General features: G+C 47.1%; 1 protein-coding gene across 1 annotated transcript in view; it reads right to left on the minus strand.

The window, feature by feature from the left end:
* Positions 1-17,386: 17,386 nt before the first annotated feature.
* Dlgap2 (DLG associated protein 2) overlaps positions 17,387-25,927 on the minus strand; it is a 154,926-nt gene continuing 146,385 nt past the window's right edge. Inside the window, exons 11-13 of the mRNA XM_038326895.1 lie at positions 24,188-24,279; positions 20,489-20,641; positions 17,387-17,705 (exon numbers count right to left, since the gene is read on the minus strand). Coding sequence (XP_038182823.1) covers positions 17,487-17,705; positions 20,489-20,641; positions 24,188-24,279 — 464 coding nt within the window. The 3' untranslated portion in view covers positions 17,387-17,486. The remainder of the gene's footprint in view (positions 17,706-20,488; positions 20,642-24,187; positions 24,280-25,927) is intronic.

Raw genomic sequence — 25,927 nt, forward strand, 5'->3', positions numbered from 1 at the left:
TCACTGCTCATTTTCCTCTCTGTCTCGCTCCCAATAACTTTCTCTGTCTGCCCTATCTATTACTCATGGTACCTGCTCCCCTCCAGTCCAGTAAAAAATCTACACATTTTCTATATGATGCTCAACGTGAATTAATACACCCTCCTGAAACCATCATTGAGGAGCCAAATAAGAAGCCCCGGGCTGGGAACTGACAGTGACTGCTTCTAGGTACTTTACTCTCTAAGTCCTTGCACACAGGATTTAACTTACAAGGAGTTTCAAGACAGGCTGTCTAGAATCTGAATAACATTTCAGAGACTCGGGGCCCCTGGAGACCTTGTCTATTCTTCAATTATCTTTTAACTACGCACTTCAGTTAAGATCTTAATTACTTCCACATTAACCTTCTATTTACCCTTTTAACAGAAAACACACAAAGATTAGTATCCGATCTTTTGTAACTGGAAGGACTGGTGCCGCTCAGGGAGGGCAGGTCAGGGTGGTTATGTTCTCAACCCCTCTCTGTGAGATACAGTAACTTGAATTATGAGATTCAAGACTCCAAGTACTTACTTACCCATCCGTCCACCATAGATAGGCTGCTGACTCCCAGGGGCACCAGGAGTTCCAGGGAAATCAACACCTTACCAACTCACGTTCTGTGTCCAGAAGCCCCTGGAGAGAACACTGTGTGTAATTAGGAATCCCCCACTACCACTGGCCTTATTTCAACTGGACCCTTTCCAAATAGGTGCAGTGACTAGGTCTCTAATGCAGCTCTTTTAGGGTGGGCATAATTGAACCATAGCAAGGTCTTCATCCAAACCAAGTGGCTTTCTGAATCCACACTCACCTCCGGGTGCCTCATACCATGGATGCACTAGATAAGGCTTTAAGGGCCCAGCATCTTGTCTGTGATCTGCCTGCTCACATCTGGGTAAACCCAGCAAAATTCTGATGTGCAATCCTGTGTTCCCATTTGTCACTATGAATTTTTTTTTTTTTTTTTTTTGGTTTTTTGAGACAGGGTTTCTCTGTAGCTTTGGAGCCTGTCCTTGAACTAGCTCTTGTAGACCAGGCTGGCCTTGAACTCACAAAGACCCACCTGCCTCTGCCTCCGAGTGCTGGGATTAAAGGCGTGCACCACCACTGCCCAAGCCTGTCACTATGGATTTTTATCTACTTCCTTGGAATGCTAACATTCTATAAATGCCTACTGATGTCTATGTGTGTGCTTCAGAGCCTGTGCTAATGCCTACTAATGTCTATGTGTGCTTCAAAGCCTGTGCTAATGCCTACTAATGTCTATGTGTGCTTCAGAGCCTGTGCTAATGCCTACTAATGTCTATGTGTGCTTCAGAGCCTGTGCTAATGCCTGCTAATGTCTATGTGTGCTTCAGAGCCTATGTCAGTGCCATCTTTGTTGCCAATGCTGTAGATCACAGTTCTCCACCAACTTCCATGGTGAGTTCATCTCCCTCTCCAAACTCAGGGACTCACAGGAATCTCCACAGGCAGCATCAGTGACTTATGGGTTCACAAACTGGGCACAGTGCTGAAATAGCCATCACTGTTCTGCCAGGCTTCCGAGTCCTCCTAACTGGCTGCCCAATCGAGTGACCAAGTGGATGAGTGAGACATGGATTTCTGAAGGTCATGGCAGCAGGCATTTTGTTCTAGTCTGCTTTCTAGTGATAAAACCCTGACCAAAGCCAACTTGGTGGTGAGGGCATTGATTTATTTAGCTCATACCTCCCAACCATAGTCCATCATTGAGGGAAGTCCGGGCGCGGACTCGAGAAGGAACATGGAGGCAGGTACTTAAGCAGAGACCATGGAGCATGCTGCTTACTGGGTTGTTCCCCAGGGCTTACTCAGTCTGTTTTGTTGCTTGTTTGTCTTTTTTAATACAACCCAGAATCACTTGCCCATGGATGGCACTGCCCACAATGGACTGGGTCCTTCCATACCAATCATCAATCAAGAAAATGCTCCACAGACGTGCCTAGGAGATTCAAGCCTTTGTTAACTGATTGACAAACCAAACAAAAACGTATTAGACCCCTTGTCAACTTGATGCACAAACATGTCATTATTAAACCATAACCTTTCCTTTATGTTTGTGCCCAAGGGGTCATGTTCATATTAACATCACAAAGTAAAACCTAGTGCAACTTTAAAACACCACAGCCTTTAAACAATTCAAATACTTTAAAGTTCATTTAAAAAACAAAACTACTCTGTCTTTAAAAACTCCAAGGTCTCTCAACTGTCCAAGGGTTCCTATAAAATAATAATAAATTAAATATGTCTTATTCCAAGAATAAACCAGGGCACAGTTACAATCAAAGCAAAGCAAAACCAACATCTAATAGTGTAAATGAAATCATGTAGCTCAATGCCCCTCATCTGTGATTCAGTCAAGACCTTCTGGGCTCCACAGCCCTTGGGTAACTCCACCTCTCAGATTTCGCCGTTCACTGCACATACAACTTCTCTCATAGGTTCAGGCTGGCTCCACTCCATAACTTCTGCTAACCTTGGAGGTTGTCCCACCATCTTGGCATCTTCAGTATGTGTGGATCTCCACTGCAGCTGAAGTTTCCCTTTCACCTCTGACCTCCTGGCCTCTCACAGTACCAAGGCCCTGCCTCTCACCGTGACCTCTTCAGCTCTTCTGCTTCCATCCCACAAAAACCAACTCTAGTACTACATGGGAGACTCCTACATGTTACCAAGTCTGGCTGCCAGTTTGAGATAGAGTAATGGCCACCTCTGGACCACAGCTTCTGTGTGATGACCCTGAGAATATACCTCCCACAATTCAGCTCAGCGATGCTGGTCTCTTGTTAATCGTAGCTGATTCTCCAACCCCAGAAAACCAACACTGCCTGTTGGGACAGTCAGTGGAGTAAAGCAGAAGTTTCACTTTCATTGACTTTAATCCAAAACACCACATGAACAGCCATGAGTCTTTGCTTCCTTCTGAAACATACAAATCAGGCCTCTATCATTAGCATTTCTTCTTAAACTATCTTCCAAATTCCCACAACAGCTCATTAAGTCCACAGCACTGGATGGTTTTTGCAGCCCAAAGCCCCAAACGCTGCCTTCATCCTCTATCAAACAATCATGGTCAGGTTTGGTAGAGCAACATCCCATGCTCTGTTTCCAGTTCCTGCCCTAGTCTGCTGTCTATTGCTATGATAACCACTGACCGAAGACCAGCTCGGGGAGGCAAAGGTTTATTTTAATTTTTATTTTTTTATTTTATTTATTTATTTATTTATTTATTTATTTATTTATTTATTTATTTTTTGGTTTTTCGAGACAGAGTTTCTCTGTGGCTTTGGAGCCTGTCCTGGAACTAGCTCTTGTAGACCAGGCTGGCCTCGAACTCACAGAGATCCGTCTGCCTCTGCCTCCCGAGTGCTGGGATTAAAGGCGTGCGCCACCACCGCCCGGCTAAAGGTTTATTTCACCTTCCAGCTTCAGCTTGCGCTCCATCACTGAGGAGAGTCAGGGCAGGAAGCCGAGTAGGAACCTTAGGCAGGGATTGAAGCAGAGACCATGAAAAAAAATGCCGCTTGCTGGCTTGCTCCTCACACTTTGCTCAGCCTGCTTTCTTATACAACTCACGACTCAGACAACCTTCTCAGGGGTAGTACTGCTCACAATGGGCTGGGCCCCTCACATCCATCATTAATCAAGAAAATGACCCACAGATATGCCTGTAGGCCACCTTGATGAAGGCAACTCATCAGTTAAGGTTCCCTCTTCTATTTGGTGACTTTAACTTGTGTCAAGTTGATATACACCAGTGGTTCTCAACTTTCCCAATGCTGTGATCCTTTAATACAGTTCTTCATGTTGTGGTGACCCACAACTGTAAAAATACTTTTGCTGCCACTTCATAACTGAAATTTTCTACTGTTATGAATCATAATGCAAATATCTGTGTTTTCTGATGTCTTCGGTGACCCTTGTGAAAGGGACATTTGACCACCAAAGAATACAATGGGCACCAAATCTAAACTTCAAACAAGTTGAATAAGATTTCACACCCACTATGCAGGGGATCAGAGCTGGGATGGGATTCAGCAGGCTGCTTCTGATGGACAGAGGTTTTGAGGGGTCTGGGGAGTTCTAGGAGGAATGGTCATTCTGTGCTTCCTGTAGCCTTCATTAGCCCAGTTCTGTGCCTTATGTGTTTTTGTTGTTGTTGCTGGGTTTTGTTTTGTATTGTTTTTTGCCCCCTTGCCACCAACAATCCAAATAAAAGTAGAAATGGTTCTTGTTAATCTCTTATTTTGAGACCAAAGACAAATGAGGATTAAGTGGGAAATAAGAGTTTTAGATATTTTCCACTGTACACAAGGCATCTGATAGCTTTGTCTCCCTGCTGCTTCCTCTGTCTATGCCTCTTTGCTTTTTCTTAATCCTGTATCTCCCTGGTGTGTAGAATGGTAAAGATACTTGGCACATCTTCGGATAATAGACCCAATAAAATGGTTAATGACTCAAAATGAGACCTAAATATAATCTGACCTAAGTCACAGAGCACAGGAGCCTGTGTGGGGACTCCAGGAGGTACACAGCATCATTTGTGCACATACACAAGCACCCCTGCCATCGTAACGTCTCCTTGGGCAATGGCAGATGCAGAGTGTCTGTCCTTGGTCCAGAGCCAATTGGTGAGCATTTTGCACACATGAGATAGCAGGGGTGACACAGAAATTGATTGGTTTGTTGTTTTAAATTGTGTATGTGTTGTGTGTGGTTCTGGCTCCTTGTGCAAATTTGTATAAAGGTCAGAGGTCAACAATGGATACTTTCCTTCAGTGCTCCTTGATTAGACAGGGTGTCTCACTGAGCGCAGAGGTTGGCTCGTCAGCAAGCTCCGGAGAGCTACCTGTCTCTGTTCCCTGTGACCCAGCTCTAGAGTCACAGGCATGCACCACTACATTGAACTTTTCCATAGGTGCTGGAGAGCTGAACTCAGGTCCTCATGGTTACAGAGTTGACACTTTGCTGGCTATGCTCTCCCCAGCCCCTGTTGCTGTTGCTTTGAGATTGGGTGTCACATAGCCTAGGTTGACCTTAATTTTAGGCTGAGCTAGGTTGTTCATGGATGGCCAAGGGTACATCCTTCTGCCTCCACATCCCAAGGCTGGGATTATAGACTTGAGCCACCACACTCAGATTACTGGATGGTTCTGAGTAAGAATTAAAATGAAAAGACTTCAACCGCTCCTTACTCTTCTGAAGCCTATTTATTTTCTTATCATTCTATCATGAGATTGACTTTCTATGTCAATGTCCATTCCTTCAGGCAAGGGTTGCTAGTTACTGGAGATAATATTTCATGCTAAGCAGGCCGCTGTGACTGGCAGCTTATATCAAGACCACTCGTATTTAGAAGCGCAATGTTGTTTTATTAATCCCTGTTTATTCAGGATCTTTGAGTAAAACCCAAAATAAAGATAAAATCGGCTTATGTAACCAAAAATCATGGCAGTTTCAGTTACGGATTGCCGCAGAAGCAGAGGTATAGGAAAATCTTTGGCTTGGGATGTTGGCACAGTGCCCTCTGGTGAGAAGTCTTTAGTGTAGCAGAGGTTTTGTGTATTTATTTTTTTTTAACTTGCATCTAACTTGCATGCTCTAGGCCAGTGGTTCTCAGCCTTTCTAATGTTGCAATCCTTTAATTCAGTTCCTCACATTGTGGTGACCCCCCCAAACATTTTATATATAATATAAATATATATTGATTTTTTTGAGACAGGGTTTCTCAGTAGCTTTGGAGCCTGTCTTGGAACTAGCTCTTGTAGACCAGGCTGGCCTTGAACTCTCAGAGATCCGCTTGCCTCTGCCTCCCGTGGGATTAAAGTGCTGGGATTAAAGGCATGCACCACCACCGCCTGGCATAATATTTTTGTTGTTACTTCATAACTGTAATTTTGCTACTGGGCGGTGTCTCAGTTCCTAAAACTAACGGAATATGTGTCTTCCAACAGTTGTGACCTACAGAGTGAGAACCACTGGTCTAATTTCATTGGCCAGGGGCCAAAAATAGCCTTAAGCATCTACAATAAAATGTTTACTTCTGAAGTTGCTGGCCACTCATATGTCTTCCTGACACAGCTTTCTCCGTGTTAGCCACTCAGTTCCAATGAGACATCCATGTGTCTCTTCACGATTATGAAGGCAAAGCCCTGCACTTAAGAATGAGTCGGGGAATGAATGAGACTCAGATCCAGTCCCCTGTCTCATCACCTCTGAAAGCTCCATGGACCTTTCTTCAGAGATGACCTAAGGACAGTTCACAGGCATCTCCTAATATAGCTCATGGATTTAAAGCCTCTAGAAAATTCTGGAGTGTCTGGGATATCTCATATAATTACTTTTCCAAAAAATATACTTAATACTTCCAAGGAAAAAGTACAACAACAACAAAAACACCCAACACAAACAAAATTTAAAACTCAACTTCTCTGATACAGCTTAAATAACTTATTGTGACTAAGCCTTTGAAACAATTAATAGTTACAGAATTCTAGGGTAATGTCCATAGGAAGTACAAGAGTCCTGATAGCCTGGGCTAGGGTTCCTCCTTTTCTGTAAAGAGAGAGAAGCCCTATGATGAATTTGAACCTGGGAGCAGTAGTCCATACCTGCAGTCCTAACATTCTGGTGGTTGAGTGTCAAACTCAAGACCAGCTTGGGCAGCATGGTGAGTCACTATTTAAGTGTAAAAACAAAAGAATCAGAAATTGAATTCTAGATGTTAATAAAGAAGTCTAAAATAGTCATGGTAGTGTATGCCTGTAATCTCAGTATTTGGAAACTGAGGTAGGAAGACTAGATTTTCAGTTTTTCTGCTGTGGGATAATGCTCTTGTACACTGTAAAGATTTGTCACTCATATTGGTTTAATAAAATTCTGATTGGCCAGTAGCCAGGCAGAAAGTACAGGCAGGGCAACCAGACAAGGAGAATTCTGGGAAGAGGAAAGGAGGGGCAAAAATGCAGTCTTCAGCTAGATGGAGAGGAAGCAAGATAAGAATGTCTTACTGAGAAAAGGTACCAAGCTACATGGCTGAACATAGATAAGAATTATGGGTTAATTTAAGTTGTAAGATTTAGTTAGTAATAAGCCTGAGCAACAGGCCAAACAGTTTATAATCAATATAAGCCTGTGTATTTATTTGGGACTGAATGGCTGTGGGACCAGGCTAGACAGAAACTTAGGTCTACATTCTCCCTCCCTCCCTCCCTCCCTCCCTCCCTCCCTCCCTCCCTCCCTCCCTCCCTCCATCCGTCCTTTCCTTCCTTCATTCTGGATTTTCAAGACAAGGTTTCTCTATGTATCCCTGGCTGTCCTGAAACCCACTCTGTAGACCAGGCTGGCCTTGACCTCACAGAGATCTGCCTGCCTCTGCCTTCCAAGTGCTGGGATTAAAGGCATGTGCCACCACAACTGGCTTCTTGGAAGATCAGTATTTCAAAGCCAACCCACATAGTGATTTCTAGACCAGCTTGTGGCATGTGAGACTTTATCTCAAAAACAAGCAATCTGGGCCTTGAGTATCTCCACTCTTATAGTCCACTGCTGTCTTACAGTGCATCCTGATCTCTTTTGTCTTGCTTCAAATATCATTTCTATGCTACTTTTCAATCTGATCCTTTCTGGTTAGGATCTGCTGAGGTCTGAAGAACACCGCACATGTCTCTAGGATATCCAGACTCACCTTAATTAAGATAAAGAAATAAGAGAGAGATATAAACAGGAATTCCACGATTGCCTCTTCTAAGGATGCTCACAGTGGATCACCAGCCAGTTAGCAAAAGCTTCCTGCTTTGTGAGACACAGTGGCAGTCATTAGATTGAGTGTCATCTTGCAGAGAGAGGAAGGAGAGAAACTCAGCAGTGGAAGGTGAGGAGGGACATAAGAGGAAGCCACTGAGGGCACTTGCTGAGTCCTAAGAACTAAAGGAGGAGGGAGGACAGTTCTCTCAGAGTCAGGGCCGGGTCCTGAGACTGATGGACAAAACACTCTGGGGACATGTCACAGGTAGGATACGGAGGTAGCAGGTCCAGGAGGAAGGGATACATGCTCACATCACTGAACTCCAGGAGGTACCACTGTGATATTCCAGATCCCAGGCATAGCACGTTGGCAGCGACTGGGATGAGGCCAGTTGGTGAGTGTGGGTAAGGGTAAAGAACCATGCGTGACTGATTAGGAAGCCAGGCAACTGAGGAGGGCATGCCAGCTGCCTGTAGCTCATGCACCTACCCCAACACAGTCTCTGTTCCCAAAGGCTTTGACTTCATGATAGGCCCTGTATTGAGGAGGAGGAAGGTAGGAGAAATGGAGGCAAAACCGGCAGGACAGACTTTCAGAGCCCCAGAGGAGCTGGCTGGATGTGGTAAAGTGCCTACTTTTGGGTTTTCCCACACCAGTATGCCTGTGTATGCAGAAACTGGGGAAAAGAGCAAGGCCTAGCCAGACAAAGGCTGGTTTCAGAGCTCTACAAGGTGGGGGTGGGAGCTGTGTGCTAATGTGAGTTTTAAATGCTCTCTGCCTCTTTACTTAATCCTAGCCATGCTAAATGTGTTGCTATAAGACTGATTTTCTTTCACTCTGAGTTCTTAAGAGAGCTTCCCAGTGTCGTGAAATCATTTGGAAACGGGTTTTCAGCTGTCTCGGACACTAATTGTTAGGGCAAAAATCTATGCTGTCGATTTTAAACTCCACCCAAGGCTGCGAGGAACACTTCCAAGAAATACGCCATGGCGCGGGGCTGCAGAGCTCAAGCTGGTAAGCATGCTCCAAAATCTCTGCCTCTTTCCCGCAGCGCCTCGGTGAAGTGCTCGCCACTTAATTAAGAAGCAAGTAACCATCCTCAGAGCGTGTTAAGTGACAGTAACTAGAGAGATCACAAGAAGAAAAAAAAACTAATAAAAATAAGGGCCAGAAATCCCCAGAGTCCTTGCCTTCACAAGGTAACCCATTCAAAATGTCAAATATCGGAAATGAGCTGAAACCCTTGAAATTGCTGCAGGTGACATTTCCCAAATATCGCCTCTTGGATTGCTTCTTTTGTGCAATAGATCATTACCTGGTGTGATGGTTTACATGTGTAATTCTGGCACTCAGGATGCAGGGGGAACAGGAGCTGAATATCATCCGTATGTGTGTGTGCATATATGTACACAGATACATATTACCTTTCACTAGAATAGGTTGGTTCTACAAAAGAATTGAGCAGAAAGCTCAAGGGGTTTCTGTTGATCTTCTCCCTTGTTCTAGTTTCAACTGCTGTGACAAAATATCATGACCTAGTCTACCTAGGGCATAGGAAGTTCTCACACGAGAAGATATCACAGTGGCAGGGACTTGGAGCAGCCGGTCACATCACATCCACAGTCAAGGACAGAGACAGCGATAGATAAATGCACACACATTGAGCAATCAGTTTCTGTTTTCTGCTCTCACATAGTTCAGGAGCCAAACTGAGACTGCTGCTGCCCGTGGTGGCCCTGGTCTTGGTCTTCCTACCTCAGTGAACACAGGTAAGAAAAAGTATCTCATAGCCATGCCAAGAACATGATGTGGACAGCCCTTCCCTGAGCCTCCCTTCCCCAGGCCACTCTGCTTATACCAGAGCTCTCGGAAGACATACCATACATGGTACACGTGTGTTCTCAACTTACTAGGTACACCCTTAGTTCTTTTCCCTTCCCTTCCTTTCCCTGAGGCCAGGCCTCACGTAGCTCAGGCTGGCCTCAGACTTGCAGTATAACCAAGAATGGCGTTGAATCCCTGACCTTCCTGCCCCCAATATGCACCAGGTCCTTAACTCAATTCCTTCCCTGAAAACTTTCAAAGATCAGGACCGTAATGGAGTGAAATGGGCAGAAAGGTCTTGCGGATGGAGTCACTCCCCTTACAGTCTCAGCATCTGTACCCTTCATCCTCGCCTTGCTAGCAACTGTCAGCCAACTGACCAATCTCACTGGGAGGGTAGCGGAGGTCTCCACTCCTCTGATGGTGGTCACCTGTCATCTTACCCTCAAGCTGGGTGGAGGAGGCCAGGGGCTGGGGCAGGGATCAGCAACAGGAAATACATACTTCCTGTGGGAAGGCTTTGGAGTGGGTGTGGTCTTTTTCCAGGGCTGCTGGATCAGGGTGCCTTGGGGGCTAGAGAGTCCTGCTCAAGGCTTGGTGATTGTAACTAGAGGTGGGTAGAAAGGGTGGGAGTCCGCTATCAGAATCTCCACTAGGCTGGTAAGACCAGCTGATAACCGGCAACAGAGAGATGGAGGGACCACACAGGGACTAAGCAGGTGGAAGGGATGGAGTCAGGGCTTGGCAGGAAAAATGAACTCCATCTTTATCCTTTAGGAGGGACCTAGAACACATCTGGGCAATGTGGGTCCTTGAGTAGTGGAGCCTTTCTGTCCTTCTACACACAGGCCTGGGCACTATGCCACCAGCTCCCAGCCCTTCCTCACTGCAGCCGGACTATATGGGTCTCCACAGTGGTGAGACCCACGTCTGTTTCCCCTGTAACTCAATGGTGTGTGAAACCCTCTAGCTAAATACTGCAGTGTTAACTCTGAATCCGTGCCATTTTACATACATGTTAAAGGCATAGCACTGAGGTATGTCTAGTTCTTTTTATGCATGCGTACGTATGTGTATATATGTGCGTGTGGGTATATATGCATGGGTCTATGCATGTGGATCCCAGAGGTTGATACAGATGCTTTTCTTGATCAGTTTCCAAAAGGCAGGATCTCTCACTTGAAACCAGAGCTCACAGATTTGGTACTCTATTAGCTAGCCTGCCCTGGAGACCTCCCCCCCGCCACTTCTGCCTTCCAAGTACCTGGGTGCTGAGATCCTAAAGCCTGCTTGGCTTCTCAGCCATTATTTCTCTAGTCCCGATTTCATATTAGTGGATATATCAAGGGCAGTAAAAAAAAAATAAATAGTGGAGGAAGAGTATAGTTTTTCGTGTATAAAACCCTGTGATCTATATTTTCTGAATTTAAAATAACACAAAGAATTTACTCTGATACAAGAAAATATTACTTTTCTCAAAAAATTTAATTGCAGAACTATGTACAGGAGGTGAGTATTGGCAATGCAGACATCGAATGAAAGAGGCGTTACCATAGGAGAGTTGCTAGGCAACCGCGTTGCCATAGTCACCCAAGAGTGGAAAGAAAAGTCACAGAAGAAACCAAAACAAAACAAGCAATCTTTTAAAAATGGCTTAAAATAATGACAAATTATTAGCGAGGAGGAAGAAACTGTGTTGGCAATGAGAAATACATCAGATAGGGCCCTGCATGCTGGGAAATAGAATTTATCAAAAGAACCCAAAAAAGCATGAGTAAGAGAATTACATAAAATAGTTTCATTCTGGTGAATGTAACTCTGTACAGTTTTAATATTTGGCACTCTGTCGATCCTCGTCGTGGGTATTATTTTATATGTATATTTATTTATATATATTTATATACTTTTAACCTTGAACTAAATTGCTAGTCTCCTGCTCTAGCATTCCTTGAATCCCTATAGGAGGCATTAAACTCAGTCCTTAGGCCACACCTGGGTATTTTGGCACATAGTATGGAGGGTGGGTAGAGGGTTGTATCTCTACAGGACGGTACCTGGCCAGAGGTAACTGGCTTATCGTTGGGAATAAGTAGCCCAGTTCTCGATGCTCATTAGGGGACAACCTTCCTAAATGCAGCAAACCAACTGAAAATGGAGGGAGGGTGACAATTCTTGTGGAGCCCTTTGTAGGTGACGGCTGGAGTTGGGTAGAGAACAAGGGTTTATGGACAAGTGGCTTCCTAAGGTCCCACAATCAACTTTGGCTTCCGTTATTGGATTTGCAGACATGCATCCGAGTCCCCCCACGGAGACCACTGCTCAAAAGACAAACATGGGTTCACAAACCCTGCCATAACTTCCTCTGTGACCATCTCTTTTGCGCCGCCCATGGGAAGTCTTGGAGCCCAAGTCTTTCAAATTCAGAATAAGCACCAATGATTAAGAGTCTCCTAAAATCTAAGAAAACTGGGAGGTAAACCACTGTTACCTTGGTTTGTGTGTGTACAAAAATCTTTTAAAAAGTAGTAGTTTTGTAGGTAACTTATACGTCCTCCGTAACGGAGTCAGCTGTCAGCGGCTGAGACGGAAACAGGGTCTTTTTTTTTAAACATTGGATCAAAATGCCAGAGTTAGGACAGCAACTCATCACAAGGTGGTGTTTTTCAGTGTGGCAAGAACGGAAAGGTTTCTTCAGTGTCTGTGTGCTCATCTCTGCAGCGGGCAGGGGGATGATGGCAAAGCGGGGACTTGGGGTGGTGTTCACGCCTCCGCGGCGACATTCTGGTGCACTCCGCACGCACAGCCTTCTGTTCCCATGGAAGAATTGTCCTCTTGCTACTGTCCTGCATGGATAACCTCTGTTCATCTCATCCAGGAGGGAGCTGAGCTGACGGAATGCTGAGGACATTGCTCAGTTCTCGGTGGTGGTATTGGTTCTTGTTCATGGGTGGGTAGAGAAATTGAAGTCACAGCCAGCAGGAAAAGAAGTCCCTGGTGATTATGTTCCATTTCTGTGCCCCTCTGCATCCTTGTTTGATATCCTACTTATGCAGGACAGGACCCTAAAACAAATATCCCTGCCTATGGTGCCCTCGCTGGCTCTGCCAGCTTCCGGCACAGAGTGGGGCCACAAAACACATATGGAGTCAGAGTATAAATTCCAAACAATGCATATTCACTGCAAACCTCTAAGCTCTAAGATGCCGGAGGCTGTATGTCACCCATCTTTACATTGTGTCTGTCTGTGAGGGAGGTAGGGACAGTAACACTAATGCCACATGGAGGAGAAAACAGGGGAACCTGAGTAAAAACAGGTTACTAGCCATTGCAGGCGGAAGTTCTGGCAGCTTGGCTGGACCTCAGGGCTTCAGGCACCTTCTCGTTGACATCCCAAACTTCCTGCAGCTACTCTGTGTAGAGGGCATCGAGCCTGAATGGGAAGTACACCGCCTTCAGCTGGCTGCACCTTTCTACTCCCCCCAAGGCGGCACAGGCTGCGCCAGGGTACAGGGATGACTTCGCCTGATGTGGCACACTCGTTGACGGGCAGTAATGGGATAAGTTAGTGCAAAGTTCACGGCTCAACAGTGCAGCTGAGCCTCTGCAAATCAGAGGCAATTATAGTCTTGATCTCTTAAGCCTGCGGTTTACTGGTTTTGAACCCCAGCGTTTGATCCAAACCTTCTTAGATGTATAAACGGTGAGTGGGCAGAAAAAAGAAACGCCTTAAAACTTCCTGCGAGGATAGTTTGAAAACTATAAAAATGATACGGGTAACTATGAGGGTAGTGATACGTTAAATTTGCAGTAATAACATGAAGACACCCATGGCTGGAGAAGAAAATGGCGGGGTGAGGCGAGCACAATTGCCTGTGACTTGGGGACACATGTCTGTGTTCTATGCTTCAAGCCTGTAGCTGGTGGGGTGAGCATGGCTTCAGTGTCCTCCCATGCCCAGTGTTGCTCCAGACAGTCAGCTTCCTTCAAGCCAGACACAGGCCCTCAGGGGACTACTGCTGCCCCTCCGACAGCTGAGGGAGTTCCTCTGCCATCAGCAGGTACAGTCCTGATAACCCGTTAGCCTGAGTCTATCTGAACCACTGCGTGTCAGCTTCTCCTGGAGTTGTGGCCGGGGAACCTGAGCAAGGTGACTGAGTCTGCAGGAAAAAGCAGCTGAAACCTGACCTGTGTGCCCATTGGAAGGTGACTGGCTTTCAGCTCTTCAGAGACACCAGAAGGCTGCCGCACACCTGACTATCCCACAATCAGTTACTAAGTTCGGCCCGTGTCTTTCAGTGCACCCTATCTCTGCTGCCCAAAGTTTTGGATCAAGATTGGGTATGATGGTGCGTGTCTGTTATCCCAGCACCCAGGAGAAAGAGACAGGACAGTTGAAAATCTGAGGCTAGCCTTGACTAAACACAGAGAGACTCTGTCTTCAAAAAAGAAAACAAACAAAAAGGTTGGCCCAAACCAGACAGCGGTTTCTAAGGCAGGGAGTTCTATGGTTGCTACAGGCACAGGGCCACGTGTTCACGGTGTCACCGTATTACCGCAGACATCTCAACTTGGGGTCCTGGGGTTGGGATGGGTAGTGCAGAGGCGTCAGATTTAAGTTAGGGTGGTTAAAAACAGCGTTTGCTCAATATGCTAACAAAAGGCAGAAGATGGGGTGAACTGAGAGAGACACCTCAAGAAACAGGATCCATCATATGCCTTGTGTACTCTGTTATTCTAGTCATACCTTGGACTTTTCCATAAAGGCTGGCTGCAAGAGTGTCTCTACTTTGCAGCTTGTGGTTTTGTCAATTTTTTCTGATACAGGCAGAAATAATTTGTATTTTTTTTTCTTAACAAGGATTTACTTTTAAATATGTTTGAAGCCTTCAGATGTGGTTTGAAGTTAAAAGTGTGGGCATTTCCTTTCCAATGAGGTGATTTCTGGGTATAAAACAAGTTGGCTGCTTTCTACAACATTCTAGGGTGGTGATAAAAAAATATAGGAACCATGATCACAACAGGAGCAAACAGAGACGCCTGGAAAGTTCCTGATCCTCCTGTTCCTCAGTTGCACCTTTTCTCCTGGTCCTGCTCTCCAGCTGCGCTTCCCACAGCTCAGCACAGTGGAGACCACAACAGCCCGCAGGTGTGAGGAAGTCTCTCCAGCTGGAGGTGGCATCTCTATGAACGCGGGTGGCTGCTACAGATAACACAGACGGCGCCGTGTGACAACCATGTCTCTGTACCAGTTTTTTTTTTTTCATTCATGTCCTGTTTTGGATGAGATGAGAGGACCCGCAGGAGAACTCCACACCAAGACCCTCCTGAAAGCGACTGAAATAAAGGAGCTGGAGGGGGCGGCATGCACATGTGACCAATGCTGTCTGCCTTTGCTTGGATGCTGCAGTGTAAACATGGCTTATCTTCTTGTTCCACAGCAGAATGTCACCCGCAGGAGAACGGAAGGCATTGCACTTACAAGGGGACGCGAACAGCTAACACTCCATCAGAACTAGCAGCAGGTGTTGGTTCGGTCATTAAATAATCTTTGGAACCTAGTAAACCAGATAGGGACACATATTTTTCTTTTTTTCCACTTCAAAGAGGGGCCACCCTGCAACTCAGGGAAGGAAGATTTGTTTAGTGAGGGGAAGTTTAGGCCAAGACTTTGGGTAAGGTCAGATGAAGACTGAATATAGGCAACATAATTAACCAAAATCTAATGGATACTTTGTTCAAGTTGGGTCCATAGAATTTTGGGTTTAAGACAAATAATGATTGTCTAATGTTACAATTTGTTTCTACCTATGCCGTGTACCATTTGAGGAAACGCCAGAAAAGGCTGCCGGACAGACAGCCTCATGGGTGTGGGCAGCAGGGACATTTGCAGCCTGCATTTCCTTCAGCTAGGGAATGGACATCAGATCTGCTTACCTCTGATTCCTTCTAGATTGTTCCTCTAGGATACACCACTTTCCAAATCGCAAGTACCAGTGCTTACAATCTAGTCTTTTTTTTTTTTTTTTTTTTAAAACACAGTGGTATGAATACAGGAGGAAGCATCATTGTTTAATGCTATTCAGGATTTACATTATTTATTTAGGTAGAAAATGCTTTGAACACTCTGGGGAAACAGGGTTCAGTGATAGAAGAATATTTTGGGGATTTTTTTTGCATTTTTTAAAGGATATACATTCGTATGATTTTTGCGTCCAAATATATTTTAAGGCTGTTTGGTAAAATATATACCAGATACAAGGCTCGGTTTATAGGGTTTTGCTATTACAGGGGATTCTTAACTACTCAGTTTTATAAAAAAGTAAAACTTTGAGGCTTGACATGCTGTAACATCAACCGTGCCCCCCCATGCGTAGTGGAATGTAGAGGATGAGGAAGAGGCCGGTGTCGTCTTAGCAACGCCCCAGCTGCAAGGCTGCCTTGCTGGGTACCCACGCAGTGACCAGAGGGGACCTTGGGGACGGTTTAAAGTGCGAGCCACTGGGAAAACACAAAGTACGACAGGGGTGTCGAAAGCTTTGCTCCTATGGCCAAGTGCATGGTACTCCTTAAGCATTAGGAGGGAAGACCTGGGATGGGGTGGAACCCTGCCTGGACTTGAACAACAAAGAGCTCTGAGATCAGGGCCACGGGCAATTTGATGGCTCTGTGTGGCATCTGACTCTGAGCACGTAAATATAATCTACCCGAAGCCGGTTAATCAGAGCCAGCCTCTCCCTTCTCGGCACCCTCTGAGTCATGACTACTGATAACCTTCCTTCGATTCCACAGCTGGAAATCACCATGCATAACCTTTCCCCCACCCCTTTCCCGTCTAACACAGGCAAGAAATAGATTCTTAACTTCAGCAGTACTGCATAGGACCAAAAGAACTCTGGAAAAATACAAGTATAAATTAGTTTTTTTCTTCTTTACCATTTTAAATGATATACTTACCACTCACATTCATAGTTCCTATACGGCTTACAACATCACAACTGTCATCAGAAACAAGCAAACTCCTGTCAAGGTACCCTGGGAAAGTCAAGTGATAGCAGTCTGAGGACGCATGTGACATACGGGTAAAGCACATGTAGCGTAAGCAGTGAAGTCTTAGAAAATGCTATGTGTAATGGTTTAAGTTACGAAGGGATAAAAATACCATGACCATTTCTTAGTTTTTCCCTCTCTGTATTCTCTGGGCTCCTGCCAGCCCTTTCCAGGGATCCCTCTCTTATGGGAACATTCGACTTCGCTTTGAATATAAATAATGATTCTATGCTAGATTTTTTTTGGGGGTGGGTTAGCCTTGTTATTTCCTTTTGGAGAAACACATGGTGGGGACATTGGAGAGACCCTTTTCTGTCATCACAAATGTCAACCAAGGAACCCAGTGCTTCCTGGGGTGGCAGGGCTAGTGAGGACAGCAGGGGTATGGGACAGCTCAGTTGGGGACAGTAACTCAGATGAGAGGGAACAGGTTTGTCTGTCTTTCCTGCCCTTCGAATTGTAGCACCTTCCACTTGGATGTCTAATGCCTCTCGGAGTGGGGAGATGCACCCGTTTGTAGTGACCTCTAGTTATCACACAATTTATAAAAATATAAATAACAAAGTGAAAGCTAGGTTCCATCTCAAGAGGCCACCTGGTGACCCTCTGCGAACAAGGAGGCAAGCCGCCGATGTCCTTCCGAGTCAATCTTGCCATGAGCTCAGCAAAACTAGGAATCGGAGCGTCCACTGTCTGCGGTGCAGAGAACACGGCAAGGGCGAATCCGGTGGAGGGTGAGACAGAAACTACCAGGTAGGCAATAAACTGTACAAGTGTTTCGTGTAGAAGAACAAAACCAGGCTCGCGTGGCCACCCCTGGTCCTCAGAGCCGAGTCTGGGCCTCGGGGATGTAGATCTCAATGCTGTCTGCCCTCTCGGTGGCCGAGTTCTGGCGGAAGGAGGCGGCTCTCTTGGCTGCCATGAGCCGACGCCGGGCTTCTTGGCGCTGTCGGTCTGGCAGGTCCAGGGACTTTTCCCTTGTGATGGGAAATTTCCCCTTGGGGGGCTTCTTTGGTATTGGAGGGGGGATCTTCCTTTCTTCCTGAAAAGCATCACAAGTCACAAAGGTCAGGGAAGGTCATGGAGAGGTCACAGAGGCAAGTGAAGATGAGAGGAGGAAGTGTGGGGAAGGTCGGAGGGGAGGTGAGGGAGGTCATGGGGGAAGCCGAAGGATGTCAGAGGAGAAATGGTAGGGGCCATGGCAAGGTGCGGGGGGGGGGGGGGTCACAGAGAGCCATGAGGAGGTCAGAGGAAGGTGAAGGGGAGGACCCCTGAAATGCTGAGTCCTGGAGTCCTGGTTTATCCAGCTTCCGTTTGATCCCCTGCCCCTGCCAAGTTCCCTCCACTGATGCCCAATGAGGCAGCTTCATCTTACACCACTCCTTTTTATTTAGTTATTTAGTTTTTGGGGGTCACTCTTCTAAACTTTCTAAGTTTTCAGTGGAGACTGAGGTGTTTGAGGCTGCATCTACAAATCAAGAAAATAAACTGCGCCTCGACATAGACCCTCCCCCCCCCCCCCCCAGCTCTGGCAAACTGGAGTCATCCTTAGCTCCGTACTTTCCAAAGCAGCACCCTACCTGAGTGATAGGGAGAATCTTGAGGGAATGTGGACATGGTTGCCTGATGTGTGTGGGACAGGATACATGCTCACGAAAACGATTTTATGTGGGCAGGAGCCCCATAGGTCCCTCAGCTAACTTCTCAATCGTGAGCCTAAACCCACATTGACTTTTCTGTAGGTACACACATAGTTACGTATCTATGCGCATATTTCCGTCAGCTTCAAGTCAAACAATTCATATCCAAAAACATGCATCTCCAGAGAGTTAACTTGGACAAACTGGAAACGCACATAATGCAGAAGGCTTGCAAACTCTTTAGTGAAGGGCTTGCACTCTGGGACAGTGTCCTGAAGGCAAATCTGGACCTACCCTGGACATTGTGAGACTCCTTCTGCCTAAGCAGAGAGCTCTCGCCTGAGTCTCCAGGCTTGAGATGCCTTTGGTCCAGGAAGAAGGGTAGTGTGTGCCCATGCCCACAGTGGCATGCTGGAAAAAGCGAAATGCTGTCTCGGCGTCTGACATTTCTTCCCGAGGCTGGAAGTCATGGCCCACCCCCGACTTCTTAAGCTACTTAAGAAATGTAACTCTCACATGAAGCACACAGCTGCTCATCTCTCTCCTCCTTTCTTGGGGGCTCTGAAATGCACACCTGCGACAGATAAACTCCCCGTGAGCTCCCTTTGCAAGGGGCTTCAGAGCCCACAGGCTGCAGCAGAGGGGCGGGGGAAACAGGAGCCTTGCAAAGCTTGGGACTCTGTCTTCAGAAGTTACTAGAAGGGGCAGGCTTTCCTTTAAGGTGTGGACCGGCCGCTCTGCACTGGGGTGAATGTCCTCAGCAAGAACATATTTCCCAGGAGACTAGCTCCAGGGGGCTTCTGCTTGCCCACCGGCCCCAGAGGGGCAGCTGCCTGCATGGGGGGCTGGATTGGGGAGCCCTGCTTTCAACATTCCACTCTTGGGCCGTCTTCTATGGCCTCAGAATCATGGGAGTGTTCCTACACCCCTCCCGTTATTTGGTGGGAGGAGTTTGTTCACTGCCCTCAGGGACATCTATGGCTGCTGGGGCTGCTGGCTTTAAGCTCCACTGATTACCAGCGGTGTCTTTGAGGAAGTCCAAACAGTGAGGCGTGCCCTCCCTGGCTTTCATCCTAATCACTTAGCTACCCACATTCTCGTTCACACATTAAACAGTACTTCCCCTAACTATTATTAGTCTATTTTCCTGGCAACTTTGTTCTATTTCATTTGGAGACAGAGTCTCACTATTTATTCTAGGCTAGCCACAAACCTACTATCCTCCTGCCTCAGCTTCTCAATTTTGGGAATTCAGGCATATATCACCACATCTGATTGGAGCTTCATAAAAGAAACTCGTATTTCGGGTGTATATGTGTGCATGCCTGTGTGGTGTACACATGCCACAGTGGACCTGTGGAGATCAGAGGACACCTTGTAGGAGTTGGTTCTCCCCTTCCACCGTGGAGATCGCGGGGTCAGTCTCAGAGCTTTAGGTTTAGGGCAAACACCCTCACCCACTGGGCAACCATGGCCCCTCTAGCTGTAACCCAGTTGAATGGACGATATCTGTCTAGGAAATCCAGATCATGATGACGTCTCTGGGGAGCCTGTAGGTGGATGCATGTCCTGCTGACTTAGACTGCATCCTAGCACGCTCCTGAGATGACATCATCATTAAGCAGAGAGCCAACATTCAGACTGGATGCCAATTTCCAGCCTGTTTAAGGATGGGGCTCTAGAGGAAGATCACACCCTCAGCCTGCTTGCAAAGATTTCAATGCTGTCTTGTCCTTCGCTCCCCACATGCCGCAGGGAAGTATGTTTGAACAGAAGATTGTCATCTTAGCCAGATCTGAGATCTTACCTGTGGGAGGTTGTCTAAATACAATCCAAGTAGAAGTCGGATGAAAATGAGCCAGGTTTTATCCCTGGAGGAAGCTAGATTATAGATGCAGGGATCTTTGGTGGTGTCTCTGAGACACAGTAAGACAGCCACTGCTAGCCACACAGCCAGACGCTCATTCTGTCTATTTGTGCATGTGCTTCACACACACACGCACACGCACTCACATACACACACATACACGCGCACACGCGCGCGTGCGCGCGTGCGCGCACACACACACACGAAATTGTTCCTGTATCAACAGCTACAGGTGGAGAAGTTGGCGAATTGGCTATCGTACATTAAGAAGCCACTGGCTCCGTGCTCAAGACCCGCCACACCACGTGACGTCATTACCTTCCTTTCCGGTGATCCTATTATCTTCCAGTCGTTGAGCTTCAGCTGGTGCAGCTCATCGAACTTCATGCTGACATCCTCCACAGACAGCTGCAGCATATCCCAGTAGCCAGCCAAATCCTGCGATGTTGGCCTTGGCATGGCGCTGGGGTCCTGGGGACATACGGGGGACGTTACAGGGGCCGCTCTTTCTTACTCTGTCACTCAAGGACTCGGAGGAGGAGCTCCACTCATTTGAAACCCAACAGGAGATGCTTGCACCCAAGTTAACCTTAGCCCAGGTACGGGTGCCCAGGTACGGGGTGTGGGGCGGCAGCTTAGAAGAACGCAGCATTAACCCTTCAGGGTTTCAGCTTGGAATTCCCGGGGGCTAGGATGCTCAGTGGGTAGATACTTCCCAAGTACGCACTTGGGTTTCCTGGGTTACGCCCTTCAAACAGTTCGCAGCTCATAGATGCAGTTGAGCCATTTAACTGACTCAGGAGGAACAGGGCTCGCGTGTCTGGTGGCGAGACCAGTGGGAGCAGCCACGGATTTCATGGTGTTTATTTTGATGGGGCCTAGCTCTACTTCTGAGGACCAAGTATGACTTCAGAGGTAATTAAATTTCCTCCCATGCAGAGCCAAGCCAGTCCTCTTGAAGGAACAGAGGAATCAAGAACCATCAGCCCCCTCCCCCACAGCTTAGCCTGCTCAAGGGGTGCCACTCAGCCATCCACAGGAGCCCCTGGGCTGGTTCTGAGTCCAAGATGCATGCTATTTCTGCACAATTTTGGTCCACTTAGTTCTTACTCTGACAGTAGAGCGCTAATTCTGTGTTGATTCAGTAGAATCAACTTTCAGGAGAAACTATACCTGTTAGGCACACCACTGAATTCTCACAGGCAACCAAATAACAGCCTATGGCACCAGGGAGAGTCATGGGGGCGTGGAGGAGGGGGCGGGAATAGAAGGCGAACTCACCACGTGTTCCTCCTAAGTAGGATCCAGAGCTGGATTTGGCTGTTTGAGCCTGTTCTTATATTGAACCACTAGAGGGCGCGCTCTGTCCATGCTGACGCAGTTTTTAAGCTACCTGATATTCTGTCTTGTTCTGCTTGAGTACATGTGGAGGCTACACTGTAGCTATTGCTACACTGCACAAATTCAAGACCTGTACATCTTGACACCTGGGTGGGGCTGGCTTTCCTGAGGGTGGGTTCTCCCTCCCTCCCTCCCCCCCCCCCTCTCTCTCTCTCACACACACACACAGTGTTTCTCTGAAGCTTTGGTGTCTGTCCTGGAACTCATTCTGTTGACCAGACTGGCCTCGAACTCACAGAGATCCACCTGCCTCCGCCTGCTGAGTGCTGCAATTAAAGGCACAAGCCACCACCGCCCGGCCCCTAGGGTTTTTTTCTTAAACTTACCGATTGGCAAACTAAATAAAATGTCTACCACTAGCAGCGTCCCCAGCAACCATGAACCCCCACTTTGAGGGTAAATAAACAAGCTCTGTCTTTTGCCTGTGTCCCCTGACACCATTCCCCAACAAGGGTCTTAGAGACCCCAAAGAGAAGCCAAAAGAAAAGGAAAGAGCCAGCCAGATGTTTTTGAACCTGAAAGGTATCAAAGGTGTCAGAATGGATCATTTCAAGCCTAAGCCAGTGGCATCCAGTGCAGAAGAGGTAAGCATTTCCAAAGCTGAAGGCTAAGCTTTGTCCTGACCCAGCAGGGTCTGTAACTTGGAGCCCCAGAGCCTGTCTGGCCACCCTGACAACGACCACCCGACACATAGTGTTCCTTACGATCAAACCAATCTTATGTAGAGGTAGGCAGTGCGACACATAATAGCCAGACATTTTTAATCCAGCTTCATTATCCAAGGTGGCAAACTTCCCTTTAAATGTTGCTAGAGCTTCATGCCAAAGGTGACATGTTGTAAGTCTAAACTTCATGATGCACTTTAATGGGCTAGCTGGAAAAATGTTAGAGAAAACATTATCCTCAACGGCCCCAAGGAAAGACCTGGATCTGCAGCTCTGGGGGCTGCACCTGCAAATGCAGTGGAGCAGGCTGTGAGTTCACTGTCTCCGTGTAAGCTCACAAGCCGTGCACCCTCAGAACACCTGCCGCCTTTGCCATGACAGTTCCGCAGAGCCTACTGCCTTCACGGAAAACGTTTGGTATTAAGTATCTGGAGTGTAAAATTGCCCATAAAGAGCTATACATACGATTCAGCTGTTTCTCATGGAATTATATGAGTAATTTGGTCAGATGATAACCAAATAATGTGTGTGTGTGTGTGTGTGTGCAGTACATGCATATGTTGATATATGAAGATTAGTATGTATGGACATACAGGCAGGTATATAAACACACACACACACACACACACACACACACACACACACACACACACACACACACTGGTTTCTCTTCACTTTTCCAGGAAGACCCAGGATCTATGACAACTGCATTCATAAATCTAGCCCAGGACACATTCATTTCTGTCCTGACTGTAAGATATGCAAAGGCCAAATGTCGTCGTCTTCCTCCTCCTCCTCCTCCTCCTCCTCCTCCTCCTCCTCCTCCTCCTCCTCCTCCTCCTTCTCTTCTTTTTTTTTGATTTTAGAGACAGGGTTTCTCTGTAGTTTTTGTAGCCTATTCTGGAACTAGCTCTTGTAAACCAGGCTGGTCTTGAACTCACAGAGAACTGCCTACCTCTGCCTCCCGAGTGCTGGGATTAAAGGCCTGGCCCAAATGACTTCTAAGATCTCTCCTTAATCTCTCTAGATGAATATGTGTCTTGCTCAACACCCCCATAGATGCTTTCCTTTACTTGTGACCTTGGTCATCACAGCATTTCATTTCCTGCCTCTGCTTCTGAGAGTTTTCTGGGAGCTGAGCCTGCAGTGGAGGCACAGTTAGACTTCCCCTCTCACCTGCCCGCCCTGCTCAGCCTCAGTCCCAGCTTCCAGCTGGAGCCTGGGCCTAAGGCGTGAGTTGCTGGGGCCTCAATGTAGATAACCTGGGATAGGTGTGTGAGTCCCCGACGGGGATGGGATGTTGGTCCTTGGAGATAGCTGTGTGCATCTCCAGAACTGAAGTCTGGGTGAGATGTGTGTGTTTCTAAGCCCTGGCTGTGTCTCTAGGGCCAGGGTGTAAGTCCTCCGAGGTGAGTCCCTAAGGCTGAGGTATGGATCATCAGGGATTCTTTGTGGGTCTCCAGAGTTAGGAAGTGGGTCTAGGGCTGGGCTATGTTCCCTCTCACCCATCTTCCTGCTTAGGGGCACTTCAACCAACAAGGTCTGAATGAAAACACCCCCAAGGGGTCATATATTTGAATACTTGGTCTACACTTGGTTGAACTGTTTTGAAATGGGGGGGATTAGGAGGTGTGGCCTTGTTGGCAGAGGTGTGTCACTGGGGGTGGACTTTGAGGTTTCAAAAGCCCAGGCCATTCCTAGTTAGCTCTCTCTGCCTCCATCTCGAGGAGGAGGATGTAAGTTCTCAGCTACTGCTCTAACGCCATGCCTGCCTCCCTGCCGCCATGCTCCCCACCACATGAACACACCCTCTGAAACCGTGAGCAATGAATCTTTCCTCTGTAAGTTGCCTTGGTCATGCTGCTTGGTCACAGCAACTGAAAAATAACCAGGAGTCTGTGTAAAGGTACGCTACCTAGCCCTCGTGGGATGGGGCTGCCAAGCCACTTACCATATTCTGCTGACAAAGCCAGTAAAACTGCTGGAACTTCTGAGACATGAGCAGCTGGGCACTTCCCACGGCACTCCTGATCTTGCCTAGAACTGGGAGACACAGGACAGATCAGGACCTAGTCAGTAATGACGAGAAAGAACACGCTGTGTCCATCAAGCTAGGAACAACACTGCCATCTATGCCTTTGTCCTGGGGTTAGAGCTTAGTGTGGCCCATGGTGGACACATCCATCAGTGGAAATTTCTATTCCTTCCCAGCTCACGAGACTACACAGTTAACAGGGTGTCAGCTATGAGGGCGTTATCTCTGGGTACCAAGGATGGTTAAGCTCACTAAAGTGGTATGTACTACAGGATCTTATTTTGGTTCTGAGTTTGTTTAGTGTGGATGCTCAGGTGAGCCCTTGTTGAGTAGCCATGGGCTCCTGAAGACCCAGTAACCAGTACTGAGATGATCAGTCCTCAGTTTTGACGAAAGCATACTGGCATCTGCCATCTCACTGAATTTAGTTAAATACTCCAATGAACTGAGGGTAGCAATCTCGTGGTAGTGTCAGAGCTTAGTCTCCCATATAGTGGGGCTACCTAGAGGGCAGCCACACAGGAAGGTCATGCCATGCCTCAGAATCAGCCACACAGTAGGTCTGACTGGCTGATCAGACCCTTCGTGAGGTTAATGTTACCTGACTAACCACGTCTCTAGCAGGACTCAGCGTTGGGCTACAAAGGTTTCCTGATCCTCAATGGCTTTACATGGTTAGCCAAATATTAAATTTTAAAATAGCACAAAATGTGTTTTTGTCCATGTGAAGGATTTAACACATTGTGATGGCTTCTCGATGTAGACCAGGAAAATGGAAGACTTTGTCTAAGAGAACATAAGGGGAAAGCTCTGGTTTGTGTCCTTGAACCTCTTTCATTGTCCCTCCTCCTCTTTCCTGTGAGTGCAGCACCATCCTGAAAACAGTAGCTTTGTGGATCCTGCTCACACAGGCCTCAAAACCATCTGGGAGTCAATGGGAACCTTTCTTCCTGCTGGACCCTTTTATCCCTGCCCAGTTTCCCTCACCGACTCCCGCTCGTACATCACCCATAGAACTCATACAGTGTGGCTTTCTAGGCTTCCCTCTCTGTGCCACTGCTTGGTTATCGGGCTTAGCTGCCACCCGTGAGCTTCTCCTTCCAGCTTCCTTGTGAGCACAGACATCCACCCCATTCCAAGTCCTTGAAAGAAATCGTTACAGGTTGGCTCCATTCTCCTAGACTTTTCTGGAAGAGAGCTGTGATTAACATCTGTCTGGGGAAGTAGCCAAGGGTGAGGGAGAGGGGCGTGCTGGAGTTCTGTCCCTCAGGAAAGCAGAGCCAGAGGACCCATCTCTATGCCTGGAGAGCTGTGTGTTTCAACTGGCTGTTCACACTCTTGAGGTTATTGAGGTTATTGAGAAAAGTCAGAAGATCTTTCAGACCAGCAGAGGACCAGCAAGCAGGCCCTGTGCTAGTCTATGGTGCTGTCTCCCACCACAGCCCAACAGTCGTCTCCAGGGGATGTAACTGAGGTTTGGAGACATGGTCTCAGTTCCTGTAGCTTTACTCCTTGAAGGCTAGCTCCCCAAAGACCAGCGATGGTGACAACCAGTCCCAGGGCCAACTCTTTGAGGGCTGAGGATGCGCTCAGTGGAGAAGTCTACTGTTGGCATTAAGTGAGGAATGGGTTGGAGCACCCAGAATGCAGAGACAA

This window comes from Arvicola amphibius, chromosome 4 (assembly GCF_903992535.2).
Source record: "Arvicola amphibius chromosome 4, mArvAmp1.2, whole genome shotgun sequence".
Classification (NCBI taxonomy): domain Eukaryota; kingdom Metazoa; phylum Chordata; class Mammalia; order Rodentia; family Cricetidae; genus Arvicola; species Arvicola amphibius.